General features: G+C 41.3%; 1 protein-coding gene across 3 annotated transcripts; it reads right to left on the reverse strand.

Annotated features, from left to right (window-relative positions):
• Positions 1 to 497: 497 nt before the first annotated feature.
• On the reverse strand, positions 498 to 12,676 carry phaf1 (phagosome assembly factor 1). 3 transcript variants are annotated; one of them, XM_085780023.1, is made up of 17 exons: positions 12,540 to 12,676; positions 11,231 to 11,381; positions 10,986 to 11,068; positions 10,337 to 10,420; positions 9,580 to 9,623; positions 9,194 to 9,273; positions 8,977 to 9,071; positions 7,025 to 7,122; positions 6,532 to 6,644; positions 5,627 to 5,760; positions 5,348 to 5,431; positions 4,261 to 4,343; positions 4,077 to 4,120; positions 3,924 to 3,973; positions 2,759 to 2,817; positions 2,392 to 2,464; positions 498 to 1,561 (listed from the first exon to the last, which is right to left on the reverse strand). In XM_085780023.1, exons 2-17 carry the CDS (start codon positions 11,292 to 11,294, stop codon positions 1,466 to 1,468), a joined length of 1,284 nt encoding a protein of 427 aa, XP_085636149.1. In that variant the 5' UTR covers positions 11,295 to 11,381; positions 12,540 to 12,676; the 3' UTR covers positions 498 to 1,465. The 3 variants fall into 3 exon arrangements, with proteins under 3 accessions (XP_085636149.1, XP_085636151.1, XP_085636150.1); XM_085780025.1 differs by lacking the exon at positions 12,540 to 12,676 and having other exon boundaries at positions 7,025 to 7,089; positions 11,231 to 12,537; XM_085780024.1 differs by lacking the exon at positions 12,540 to 12,676 and having other exon boundaries at positions 1,200 to 1,561; positions 3,924 to 3,970; positions 11,231 to 11,550.
• Between the last annotated feature and the right edge of the window lie 657 nt (positions 12,677 to 13,333).

A 13,333-nucleotide genomic window follows, 5' to 3' on the forward strand; every position in this document is an offset into this window, starting at 1 on the left:
AGAAATACATGTTGACGCGGTAATGAAGGGACTGAAGTGTGTGTCTGTGTGTGTGAGTGTGTGTTTTTTAAGTCTTAAAATGTCAAATTTAAAAAACCAGCAGTCTAACACATGCAGATATTCATATACGTGAGTGTGTGTGTGTGTGTGCGTGTGATGCTAATGTAACAGCATTGGGTTAATAGAGAGCTCACTGTTATGTGTTTGTGTGTGTGTGGGCAACCACTGAACGAAGCTGAAGGACGAGTGTGGAGATGAGGAGGGAGGGAGACACTAATCTGGGAGGTGACGTCAGACGTTGGGATCGTTCTGCTGAAAGAGGATTCACATCTTGTTTTTTTTTTTGACGAGCTCGTCCAACAACGGAGCCGGTTCCGTCCGGGGCCTCGACTCGACTCGACACTCTCCCACATCCTGAGTGTGTTTGGTTCTCGTCTGGAACGATCAAATCTTGTGGATTCTTGTGTTTTTCTTTCTGTTTTCTTTTTCTTGTTTTTGGTTACAGTCCTCTGCGGCTCGGTGTGTTTGGCTCTGGCGTCTGTTGGTTGGGCTGGGCTGATTTGGTTCTTGCGGTGTGGATGAGTTCAAGGGTTTTGGACTGAGGCGGTCGGGGCCAGGTTTCTGGTTCTGGTTTCTGGTTCTGGTTCTGGTTTTTGAAGTTGTGGCAGGAAGACAGGCGGTACAACTGGTTGTGACTGGCAGTGTGTGGTTGGTTGATGTGTAATCACAAGGGGTCAAAGCCAGAGCAGTTTCCAGCGGCGGCCACGTTAACTTCACGTTAACTCCATCTTTGATCTTTGACATGTGTGTGTGATTTGCAGCAGATGAATTCAAACGGCGTCTGTTATCGGACCAGCGCAAGGTTACTGGAGGTTAATGTCACATTTAGGCGGCGGTGGCCATTACGTCTTTTTTTTTACTGGTGGAACCAACGCTGTCCAAACTAACTGTACAGTCGGGACACAAACTCTTCTTCTTCTGTGGTCCTGACCTGGGCGGATGCAGTCACTCGACAGCGGGCGGGCGGGCAGGCGGGCGGGACAGGAAACAGCTGAGCTCTACCAGGATGCAGATTTCTCGCAGCACCACAGTGAGATTTCCCACACGACCGTGGAAATAATCTCACTGGTTTTTAGTTTCAAAAGCAGCAATGCTCCAGCACTGCGATGCGACCGCGTTACTAGATTCAGATATTCAAGGGTTGGTTCGACCATGTCGGCTGGGAGCGTCTGATTGGAAGGTTAAATCCTAGTACCCCCACGAAGGAGAAGCGGATTAATATCGGGTGTGATTTGGTTGTTTCTCAGTTATCTTGGCTTCTTGTTGGAGCGAGAATGACTTTGTAGTTCTGGGTTAGGTCTGCTTGGTTAAGAATCTGGCTCTGGGTTAAAAGTTCAGTCAGTAGAGGTACTAGATTCAGGACAGGCCAGAATGGGATGTGGTTCTGGTTTTTTTTTTTACTCGTTCAGTGGGAACTGCTGCTGGACTCGGGTCGGGCTTGACTGGTGGTCCGAGAAGCACCGTAGAGCGTCACTGATGCTATGTGGTTATTCTGCATCACCTGGGAGGAAAGGAAACAGATCATAAGTACAAAAGAAACAACAGTAATAACTGTTTTAATTGTTATATAATTTCTAGGTTTTAAAGGGACAGTTCAACATTTTGGCAAATTGGCCCATTGCCATAATCCCTATAGTTTTAGCAGTAGGTTTGTTACCTTTAATTGTCGGTGCATGTTGTTTTTAGAACGGCGGAGCAGAGCCGCGAGCTGCTCAGAGCTACGCTACAGAGGCTCATGGGATTTCTTGGTTTCCCTCATCAAACTCATCAAACACACAATCCAACAACTCCAAAACGCTCTGGTGGACAAGTTGTTTTCGAGGTAAATACAGAGACTACTTGCAGAAAAACTGTCCCTGAAGGCAACGCGCATCAGTGGTTTTGCATGAATTTACCTCGAAAGCAACAACACCGACAATTAAAGGTAACGAACCTACTGCTATGACTATAGGGATTATGACAATGGGCGAATTTGCCAAAATGTTGAACTATCCCTTTAAATTCATCACAGTGAGAACTGAAAAAGTCATAGATGTCGTTTCTCAGTAGATTTTGGAAAGCAGTAACAGGGATTTCTTACACAGTGTGATGCAGCCATTCAAACAACCTGCGTGCTGTTTCTCAGTTAAAGGGGAACTATGCAAGTCCGGTCGCTTTTCCGCTGTTTTGGTTACACTCCTCTCGCCCATGTGCATTTGTTTACAACAAAAAATCAATAAATGGAGCAGTGGATAACGTTACGGGAAGAATCCTGCTTAGTTCCTCTTTAAAGCTGTGTACACACTGTCCAGACCAGCTACACCCACAGAGACCAAAGTGTTCACTTCTCACCTCAAAGATCATCCTCTGCAGTCCAAAACAGAAGGTGGAGCCGAACGGGTTGGTGTTATTGGCTGACGAGGACCTGTCAAACACAAGCATGCGACAAAGACGCTCAATCTGGACACTGTTCCAAACATCTGGTTACGTTTCATACAGAAACTCATACAGAGTTTCAATGTTGTAGTTGTAAATAACACTGAGACATTTTCACAAAGGATCCTGATGATGTGGGAATCATTTAGCAGTGTAGATCTATATTCCAGTATCTGTGCATGTGCCAGAGCATGTACTATGTGTGTGTGTGTGTGTGTGTGTGTGTGTGTGTGTGTGTGTGTGTGTGTGTGTGTGTGTGTGTGTGTGTGTGTGTGTACTTTACCTGTGCAGCACCACAGGTTTCTCCATCGGGTGACCCAGCAGCTCCTGAATCTGATCCCACTAAAGAGAAACCGGGCGTTAACAGATGACTCAAGCACAAGAAAAAAAAAATCTTTCTATCAACAGTCAGCGCTGGTTTCACCACAAACCGACCTGTTTAAAAAGCACGGGTCAGGACTTTTATATTACTTCCTGTGTAGCAACATGAAACTCAATATAATATACAACAGAAGTCACATCATCCAGCTCCACTAAAACTGAATTTGGACTCGTCTCCACATTCACAGGTCTGGGGCCAATAAAAGGCTCCGCTGATCCAAAACTTTCTGACTGTCGTTGCCAAACAGTAAAACAGACTGGAATCCAACTGTCTTCTGTGAACAGTCAAGAAATACTTGGATATCCTGTGAAACATTATAGAATATGCATATTTCATACTATTCAAGGCATGAAATAAATTAAGTTTTGCATCCTACGTGGTCAAGGTCATCTCAGGTCACTATGATCCGACCACAGTGGCATCTTGTGAAATTAAAACAAAACCCGACAGACATCTACCAAAATATACAGTTGTACTCAAAGTTTTATATACCCTGGCAGAATTTGTGAAATACTGGCTACATTTCAGAAAATAAAATTGATAATGCAACAAAACTTTTTTTATTTAGAGTTAGTGGCTGGGCAAAGCCATTTATTATCACACAACTGTGTTTGATCTTTATAAATCCTAATAAGTGCAACCACCAAAATGGCCCTGATCAAAAGTTTACATACCCTCAAAGTTTTACCCTGATAAAATACACACAGACTGACACAGACTGGTTTAAATGGCTACTCAGGGTGTCCATGTCTGTGACTTGGTTGCTTGTAATTAGTGTCTTTGTATAAAAAGTCAAAGAGATTCTGGGCTCTTGACAAACACCTGTACATTTCATCCATTGCTGCACTGACTTTGCTGGATTCTGAGCCACTGGGGAAAGCAAAAGAACTGTCAAAAGTCCTGAGGGAGGAGGTTGTTTCCAAAGACTTGAGAAAGCCAATCAGCAGTGTTCAAGCTCTCATAAAAGTGGAAATTGAGGGGTACACAGTTACAAAATCTTCCAGGGTATGTAAACTTATGAGCGAAACTGTACGTGTTATTATAATAAACTCTATCCATGACTGACCTTACTGTAGGTGGTTAAGATGCCGTCCTCTGTCTGAGCATCACTTCCTTCTGATGGAGACGAAACAAGAGACAGACGTTCAGTAAATGAGAGGATTAAGACAAACACATGAGAGAGGAAGAGATGGAGCCGAGACTAAAAGACGTGTCTCACCTTTTTTGATGACTAGTGGAATCTTAAAGTCACATCGATGATATCTGTGAGGACACGGAAAACACAATCAAAAGCAGGAACAGAGGCTGCAGTAAAAATAGACTTAATATTGTCAACTATTATTGTGGAGGAAACTGGGTCAGAGAAAAACACAAGAGAGAAAACAATTTGTTAGGATATTTACATATTGAAGTTGTAATGTCCAGGGTAGTTGGTGTGGAGGACAAACTTCTTGACCAGGTGAGATGTCGAGTCAAAGAGGATATCCTGAGGAGTAAAAATAACAAATAAAACACAATCAAGACTGCACCAGCTCTCTACAGTCCTATCTACTGCAAACAGTGGGTGAGTTAATGCAGATAGAGGCAGGACTACGCCCCCACACCCATCCATGTGACAGACAGAGCTGAAGTTTTTCTCGATCAGTGGATCTAAACAGCGGCTGCATCTTGTTTACGTTCTCAGACCAGACTGTCCAAACAAACAGGCCTGGGAAATGAGAGACGGTAACCCACAGGTCACTCACACAGGCTGAAGAGGTTTCATTTAAATGTCAACGTGACTAACCGCTGCACAGCCACAGGAGTTATCAGACTGAAGTGCATTAACATGAACAGAAAATACTGTAGGTGTCTTAAAGCAGAAGTAAGCGATCCGGTCATTTTCGCTAATGCTGCGTTCCAGGCAGGCTTTTGAAATCGTAAATTACAGCTTCAAGTCACAACTTACGACTTTGTAGCGTTCCAGGCAACCCACTCGTGTTTTTCCGACCTGTTTTACCGGTGAAAGTCACTATAACGGCCACTCGTAACTTCCGACCGTGAACTCGTACCAGATCGAACTGGTACCACTTCACGGTCGGAAAAATACGAGTTTCCTTGAACGCACCATAACAGTCCTCGTCCCTACATCGCCACATTCACGGCGTCCCTTGGCTGCACACACAGCCCTGCATGCCGTTCTCTCTCCTCATTGGATAAAAACTGTAGGATACGATAAATGTTTCTCTTCGGCTCAGAGCAGAGCAGAGGGACTGACAGACCCGTGTTTCAGTCCAAACACTCTATGTAAGTGATTGCTGTCGGAAGATATAACTATTTAAGACTTATATTAACACAAATATATCACTTACTTCTGCTTTAACTTTATGGCTTCATTTCTGAATTACTTCAAATATGCTAAGGTGGGTTAATTTGTTCCTCAGTATAGCCACAGCTATAACAACAATACATAATACGCTCGGACATCATGTGTTGGCTGAGCTCACGTACCACTCCGAGGGTGAAGTAGTTGAAGAAGTAGTCGTTACATTTAGACGGAACCTGCTTGTGAGGAGATGGAGAGTGGATCTTCATCTGAAAGAAACAACAGTTCACAACAATACAGATTGTTATTTAATGTGAGGTGAAACTGTTAAAGTGAGTCTGGGGTAAAACAGTTAATGAGCATCAAGACGGGAGGAGAAAACCGAACCGAATGATAGACAATCGGTCATTTTTAATGTGAAGGTATAATAATAAGAACACGTGATGTGATTGAAGAGCTCCTACCTTGTCCTCAGACTTGTAGAAGACTTTATGTGGTGACCCCAGAGCTCCCAGTACGTCCTGACAGGAGTCTCCGAAGTAGATGTTCCTCTCTAGAGACCTCACTTTAGCATCAGTCACCCCACCAGGGCCACAACCTGCACCCACACATTACCGAACAATCAGAGAGAAGGAACCAAGAAACAGCAGCTACAGTGGTGCTTAGTCATATAGTTGGGTTTCTTATTAACCTATATTCTGTTAAGCTACTGTACACATTTTTTATTCATCATTTCCACTTCATATTTGACTATGAATTGAATTCCTACATCATTTTGCTGTTGTTGCTGTAATTATAACTGTTTTTGTGACACTTTTATACAAACTTGTGTAGTTGAGGGAAATTTGTGATGTAAACTGTCAATATTGAGCTACAGTCAGTTGTGTTCTCGCTGTTTTCTAGGAACAAAAACAAACCAAAAAGTTTGTGTTTTCATTTTTTTAACCATCCAGTTACATCACTTAACACTTTCTTTAATATGTTTGGTGTGGACATGAACTGAGGCTTCTGATCTGGGTCGGAATGATTTTATGCACTGCTGCATAATGCACTTTATATATTTATACTGGATTTTATAATTGACTGTAAACTGTTTATGTAAATTATTTAATGGGTTTCTGCTGATGTTATAAAATGTTTTCTTTTTTATAAATGTGTTTTTATGCAAGCCAAAGACAAATTTCTGTCGTTGCATGCAAAGGTAGACAAAGTATTGCTATTCTATTCTGCTCTTAAGTGATTGACTAATAATTGATAAGTCTGTGTTGGCTACAGAAACATTATTCTGTGTTTCTTCCATCTTTGCTGTTTTAATACTGCAGTCCCATTTGTTCTTCGACACACACACAGATGCAGAGACATATGTTACCTGCAGTGAGAAGGCGGAGCTTGAGCCCCAGAGGTCCGGCCCGATCTCTCAGGACATCCACACACTCTGCATAGATGTTGCCAAGGAAACAAGCCAACGGCATCGCTGGAGCTCTGAGGAAATAGAGGGGAAATAGGGTTGTGCCTGTTATCACCGGGTTTCTTAAACCTGAGGGTTTGTATTTTATATTAATAGAGCACACATATTAAAAATGTAATGTTTCTGTCTTTGGCCTAATAGGAACATAATAATTCATATATACACACATAACAACAACAAACCAAACCACTGTTATATTAGTCAACAGCCATCAAAGCTGCGGCGGCTGGCTTATCACATTAGCAGCCGCTTTTTATCTACTGCTCACAAAACACTTTTATCACCATATGAGATTAAAATCTTCTAAACGTTTTCTATTATCTCTCTATTGTATTATGTTATTTCTAAGTAATGTGCAGCCTTCACAACAGTATGTGTGTGCGTGTGTGTGCACCTTGTTTCCTGCAGGTTGTTGCCAGTGTAGATGTGCATCCTCTTGACCATGGCCCCGTGTGGAATCTGCAGGGAGGCCAAACCCAGGGCAAAGTTAGGCTGCCAAGGCAAAACAACTGGGAGTAGTACCAGACTGGGAGACAGACATTGTGTTTGTGTGTCCAGACATAACAGACATATTATGAAGACGAGGTAAAACGGGAAACTATTTTGACATGTAGAGAAAGAGGTGATAAAAAGATGATAAAGCACAGAGGTGTCAAGTGTCACATAACACACAGTGACTGACCTACATACCTGTGTTCAAGTGGGAAAAACCAAGTCAATCTAATTTAAGTCTCTATCAAACTGTAACCTTTAATCTGAGAGAGGTGCAGCAGCTAATCAACACTCACTGTGATTCATCTATTCCTCTCAGTGACGGTTCATTTATTCTGATTTTTTGCAGCGCATTCATCAGTATCGAGGCAACAACTGCAGATTGTTTATTTTAATTTTAATTTTTAGAGCCAAGACTTGGAGATTTTAGGTTGAGGTGAGGGGAAAACAATCAATACAGCATAGCGTTATGATATTTTTGTGACAATGTTGTGTGGATATACGCGCGCTGAGTATCAATCTATTATCATGTCAATTGCAGATATGAATGTAAGTTTATAGTAAGACCATAGAGTAAGACTGATGAATCAAAAATAAATACGATTTAAATGAGATGAACTAATAATTTCATCTCATTAGATCAAACAGAAGTTGACAAAGTTTATACTATAATTATCCCAGGAAATAAACTGCAATATGTTACTGCGACATGGCTCGGCTTCCACAGAGTCTCAGACACACTCATGTCAAACAGGGAGTGTTTTACAGCAAAGTGTTGAGATTTTGAAAAAAAATACATATTATAACTTGGACTAGACATTGAATCTACCGCGTTCTTACATGCACGCATCAAGCACAAGTTGCTGCTCTGGAGAATTTAAACAAAACCATTCAACCAGTTCATTATGCAGCTCCTGGGTGGATGGGAAGGTAAATTAAATAATCAATACTATAATAGCGCAGATGTTGTTGGTGCAGCATTACATGGTGTAGCAGGCAGCTAACATAAAGAGAAAGAGATACACTGCAAAAAGTCAGCTGAGGTGAATCTAACTTGTAAAAAGCAGCAGTGAAGCCATCAGCGGTAGCGAGCTGCAGAAAGGGACAGATGTCAAGAGCAGCTGGTTCATGACATACACCACCCAAGACATCCACAGCTGCAGTACAGCATCCAACAAGAGGCTCCGTCTAATTATACAGAGCTCAGTTCAAAGACAAAGCCACAAAGGCAAAAAAAAACAAACACTTTTCTATATCCAGCTGCTTTTTTAAAGACATGCAGGAAAAATCTCAACTATCACTGCTGAGTATCTCCATCGTCTCTGAGAATTTAATAATGAATTTATGCTACCTGAGTAAACACAGGACCCCAAACTCTCCACTGCAGAGAGGAGATTTCCAGCTTACATAACACTGAGTCTCTGACATCTCAACAGGATAACACTGGAACTGGTATTTGGTGCATTTTTGAGACGCCATACTGTTGTTGTGTTACTGTGGTGTGATGAAGATCACATCAGGCAGCATTTTCTATCCAGCACAACCATCCAGGAAAAAAATATAGGAATTTGTTGCCAAGATTCAACAAGCAGCAACAAAAAAAAATCATTCTCAACATGCATTTTGGCATCTACATCCAGCCGAGCAAATATTGATCAAGACGATGAAACAGCATGACGTGCTCGGAGCAAAACACAAGGGCTTGACCTCCGGCTGTCCGTGCGTAGGGTAATCACTTAAAATTCACGAGGCGGCGGTTTGATTCCCACTGAGGTGGCGGAGAAACGATCACTCAGCTCTTCTTTAATCGGCGTGACAAGCAATGACAATCAATGAAAAAAAAAAAGTTCTCACCTCGTATTTTGGAGCCTCGTTCCAAGAGTCCAGTTGGAAGGAGAAGGAGAGTCCTCGAAAGTTGAGATGGAACAACTGCTCTGCAGCATTGTAAACTGGAGAGAGGACGATGATGATGTTACTTTAAAAGCTCAAAGGGTCAAGATAAAAAAAAAATCAAAACGCTGCTTCATTTGTGAGTGTGTTTTGTTTTGTTTTGTTTTGTTTCGTGAAGTACCTCCAGGGTGCGTGGCTCCAAACGACTGGTCTATTTGCTCTATTGTGGGGGCAATGGCCTGAGAGTTGAAATGGACTCCACTGTAACACAATAAACACACAGTCAGTCAGCATTAAGGATATTAATATTATTCATACAGCACTGGACTGCATTAGTGGAGGAGGCACTGTCAGTGGACATAGACAATCCTACACACACACACATTACAGTGGTTAATGCAGGTGAACATCATCCATTAAGTAGCTGCAGAGAAGGCGTCGTCGTTATGGCTTCTAGTAATTCTATAGTCTCCGTGGCAACATGAAGCGAAACAACAACAACCATGGCCATCATCATCACCTATCATATTCAACAGGTTATTACTTCGGCATTATATTTCCACTCACCAGTATTTCAACTTCACTTTGCTCAGGTCGTACACTTCAATCACCTGTCACAGATCACAGAGACGGAGAGCGTTAGAGCAGGAAAAACAAACGGTGAGTTCAATGTCATTAAACCAGGGGAGCGGGAGGGGGGGCCGAGGGAGTCTTAATATCTTTGTTAATTATCTGGAAGTAGAGGTGGGAGCAGTTTTTCAGCTGTGGTAAGCTGCTGCTGCTGCTGCGGCTGCTAATTAACTGTGGAGAAATACCACAGCTCTCTCTCATACCTATTGTGCAAGTTAAAGTTCGCACAGTCTTCCCTACAGCTCCTCTCTAATGTTTACAACTATATTTATTTATTTTCCTTTATTTAACCAGGAAATCCCATTGAGATCTGAGAAATCTCTTTTACAAGAGAGACCTGGCCAAGGTAGCAGCCATGTAAAATCAGCCCATACAAGATATGAAATAAACAATAAAACAAAACCCAGATCTAGATAGAGACTGTTCATACGAGAAAAACAATGACACTCTTCCCTAACTGCATTCTTTATAATACACTTGAAGTTACTCATAGGTACAAATGATTATAGGTTAAGAACTTATACTACCTTATAATACTGTATTGAATGGAAGTCAATGGAAACACTGAGGATCTCCCCCCAAATTTCTCTCAGACATCTTTGAGTTTGAGCCTTAGTGCTAACACACGACTGGTTCTGCGGCTTTTTCTTCCACATAAGCCACCAAGTAAAAAAAAAAAGAAAGAAATTGTCACCTTGAGTCTCTGATTTGTGGCATCAAACAGCAGTTTAATCCCATCCTGAGTCAGGTTCAGTATGAGGTCATGGCTGAGTGGCGTCTGAAGGGGCAGATAAACACGCGAATTAATTAACAGACAGGCAGGGGGGGGACGTGCTCTGCACAGAGATGCAGATGGCCAGACAATCAGATAGAATGGGACACGCTGCATATATATTTGGTGTCACTGACAGTTTCTCGTGATATGATAGATGTTATTTATGTTAATATAAACCGCTGCTTCAAGTTGCAACACGATCAGACAGCATTTATAAAACAACCTTGGCGATTTCATAACCATTGAATCTAGAGAAATACTTTAAAAACAGGCTGCAAGTTCAAGGCTGAGTTGAAAATAAAATCAGATTTCAACTAACTACAAGAAATATCCCATAATGAGACAAAGATGGACACTAATGCTGCGGCAATGTTGTGGATAAATTATTAACCTGTCAGTACTCTCTGATTATATTTACAGCTAATGTGCTGAGGTAATTTATCTGAAAAGAACTTGGACTTGGCTGGAGACCTAAACGTGGGATTCTTACACAAGCAGATTATTTTGTTTTGTTTGTGTGTGTGTGAGAGACTGAGAGATCATGTAATACTTAGTTCGGCCATCTTACCTGTTCACTGTATAGCACCTGGACATTTTTGATGATGCGGCAGTGTTTCTGCAGAATAGAGATGGCCTGGGCCAATGGCATCCCTGTAAACACAGACACATGCAAAAACACATTCAAATGAAATGAGTGCAACAGTATTTTCCTTATTCAGCCTTAGGGATCAACAGTGAATAGTAAAAATTAACCAGCGAGGAAAATCATTTCAAATGTGGTTTTACAAACACAAATGTTGTTATTACACCCACCTAAGGCGAATTCCCATTGCTCATTTCCTAGTGATCTCTCAGGCACCACTTCCAGATCCAGCATTGGCAAGAAGTAGGGGGGGGGCAGCTCACCTCACCTCAAGACACAGTGGGACCCTCCGAGGGACCCTTACTCTCTGCCGGTCTCTCCCTGATTACAGTACTCACTAGTCACTATAGTTTATGATGCTACTTTAATTCATAACTTCTCTTTCAAAAGCCACAAAACGCACCAGCGTGTGAGCATCAAGCAGCTACTCAGCCTGGAAGGTACAGTAAAAAAAAAAACTAGTGAGCTCTTTATCACATGTCATGGGTTGTTGACATTTAAAAAAAAAAAAAAAAAAAAGGTGCTAGACAAAATGATGACAAAATGTTAAATATTTAAAATGATATTCCCGAAGGCTGGACACCTAAGGCTCACAGAAACACATAAGTTTTAAATTACAATCTAACAAGTTACCCACAGAGGCTGACAGCTTGCACACAAACAAATTACGCAACCTGTCAGCAAAACTTAAAACGCACAAGGCCAGCTGTCAGTTAACCTCCTGCTTGTTTTCGTGTATGTGTGTATGTGTGTGTGGTTTCTAAAACAAAAATCGATACGGAAACAAGAACAAAAAAAATTCAAGGACAAACGAGCAGATAAATCACACACACACACAAAAAAAATTGTCCAACAGGTTTCAATATCATAAGTGAACCTCAGCTTTAGCTACACTTAACAGCGGTGTTGTCCTGTCCTGTAACAGACCAAGAGACAAAACTAAACAAAGCACCTGATCCAGTGACAAAACAGACAACAAAACACACCGTGTTATCTGCCTCTTGTTAACGACGGCTACGAAAGCAAAACAATTACAACAACAACACTGTTTCTTTCTTTGCGCTATGGAGGGCTAACGTTAGCTGACGAGCTGCTACTTGCCCCTTTTTTTGTGTGTGTGTGGCGTACTGGCAGTTTGAAGTATAAATATAAATAACGTATATGCAACAGCAGCAGCAGCAGCAGCAGCAGCAAAGGAAAAACACAACAAATCTAAATGTTAAGACACAGAAATGTAATACTGTGTGTGTTCAGTTACTGGCACGACGTTAAAACAAAGAAAGCACGTCAAAGCTGCTGCTGCACGTCGGCTGCCTTTGCTGTTTTTCTTTTTCTTTCTTCCTTCAAGCTTTAACAGCAGCTAGCTCTCTCCTCTGTCGCTGCTAGTGCGCAAATTCAAAGTCCTCGACCGCGATGATGAGACGCTTCCCCCCCCGCTTGTTATACTCATCAACTCGTCGGTCGGTGAATTGCCCCCACCGTGTTTCCCTTTTTTTTTTTTCTTCCCTCTCTTTCTCTCGGTGAGGCTTTTAATGCGTCTTCTTGTGTTGTCAGGAGGACTGGAGGAGCAGATAAGAGCAACACAGTGTCCAAACAACAGCAACTTCAGGGCATCAACAACAGCCAGGCAGGATCAGCTGATAAATTCAACTTCCTGTGTACGACGCAGTCTCTCGGTGTACGCGCTGACGTCACGGTCAGCTGACCACAGTCGCCCAAGAGAAACCGAGTGCAAAAAGACATTTTTGTCAACTTTACCTAAATTATTTTATAGTATTTATTTATATAAATATATGTATGATAATGTATTTATTTATTTTTGCATTTAAAAACTAATAATAACAGAAACACATTTAAAACATTATTATTTATTAATCCGACATTAATATTGTTTATAATATGTTATTATAGCCAGGCCTAAGCTAACAGAAACACATTTAAAACATTATTATTTATTAATCTGACATTAATATTGTTTATAATATGTTATTATAGCCAGGCCTAAGCTAGCTAAGTGTTTTCTGTATGAAATTTGGGGAAAACGCAAATTATTAAACAGCATAGTTTTTCCACACATGGTATCCACACTTGTAGATAGATTCATCTGTTTGACACACACATACATTTTTTTCCCATCCACAGACTTGAATTTCTTAGATTAGATAGATAGATAGATAGATAGATAGATAGATAGATAGATAGATAGATAGATAGATAGATAGATAGATAGATAGATAGATAGATAGATAGATAGATAGATAGATAGATAGATA

This window comes from Trachurus japonicus, chromosome 6, assembly GCF_045865225.1.
Source record: "Trachurus japonicus isolate A0001 chromosome 6, Traja_1.0".
Taxonomy (NCBI): Eukaryota; Metazoa; Chordata; class Actinopteri; order Carangiformes; family Carangidae; genus Trachurus; species Trachurus japonicus.

Coding starts and splice junctions, on each gene's coding strand:
- phaf1 (XM_085780023.1), bottom strand. CDS start 11,294: ATGCTGGATCTGGAAGTGGTGCCTGAGAGATCACTAGGAAATGAGCAA. Junction 9,072..9,193: donor TGGAGCCACGCACCCTGGAG/GTACTTCACGAA, acceptor TCCTCTCTCCAG/TTTACAATGCTGCAGAGCAG. Junction 2,818..3,923: donor TCTTAACCACCTACAGTAAG/GTCAGTCATGGA, acceptor GTTTCTCTTTAG/TGGGATCAGATTCAGGAGCT.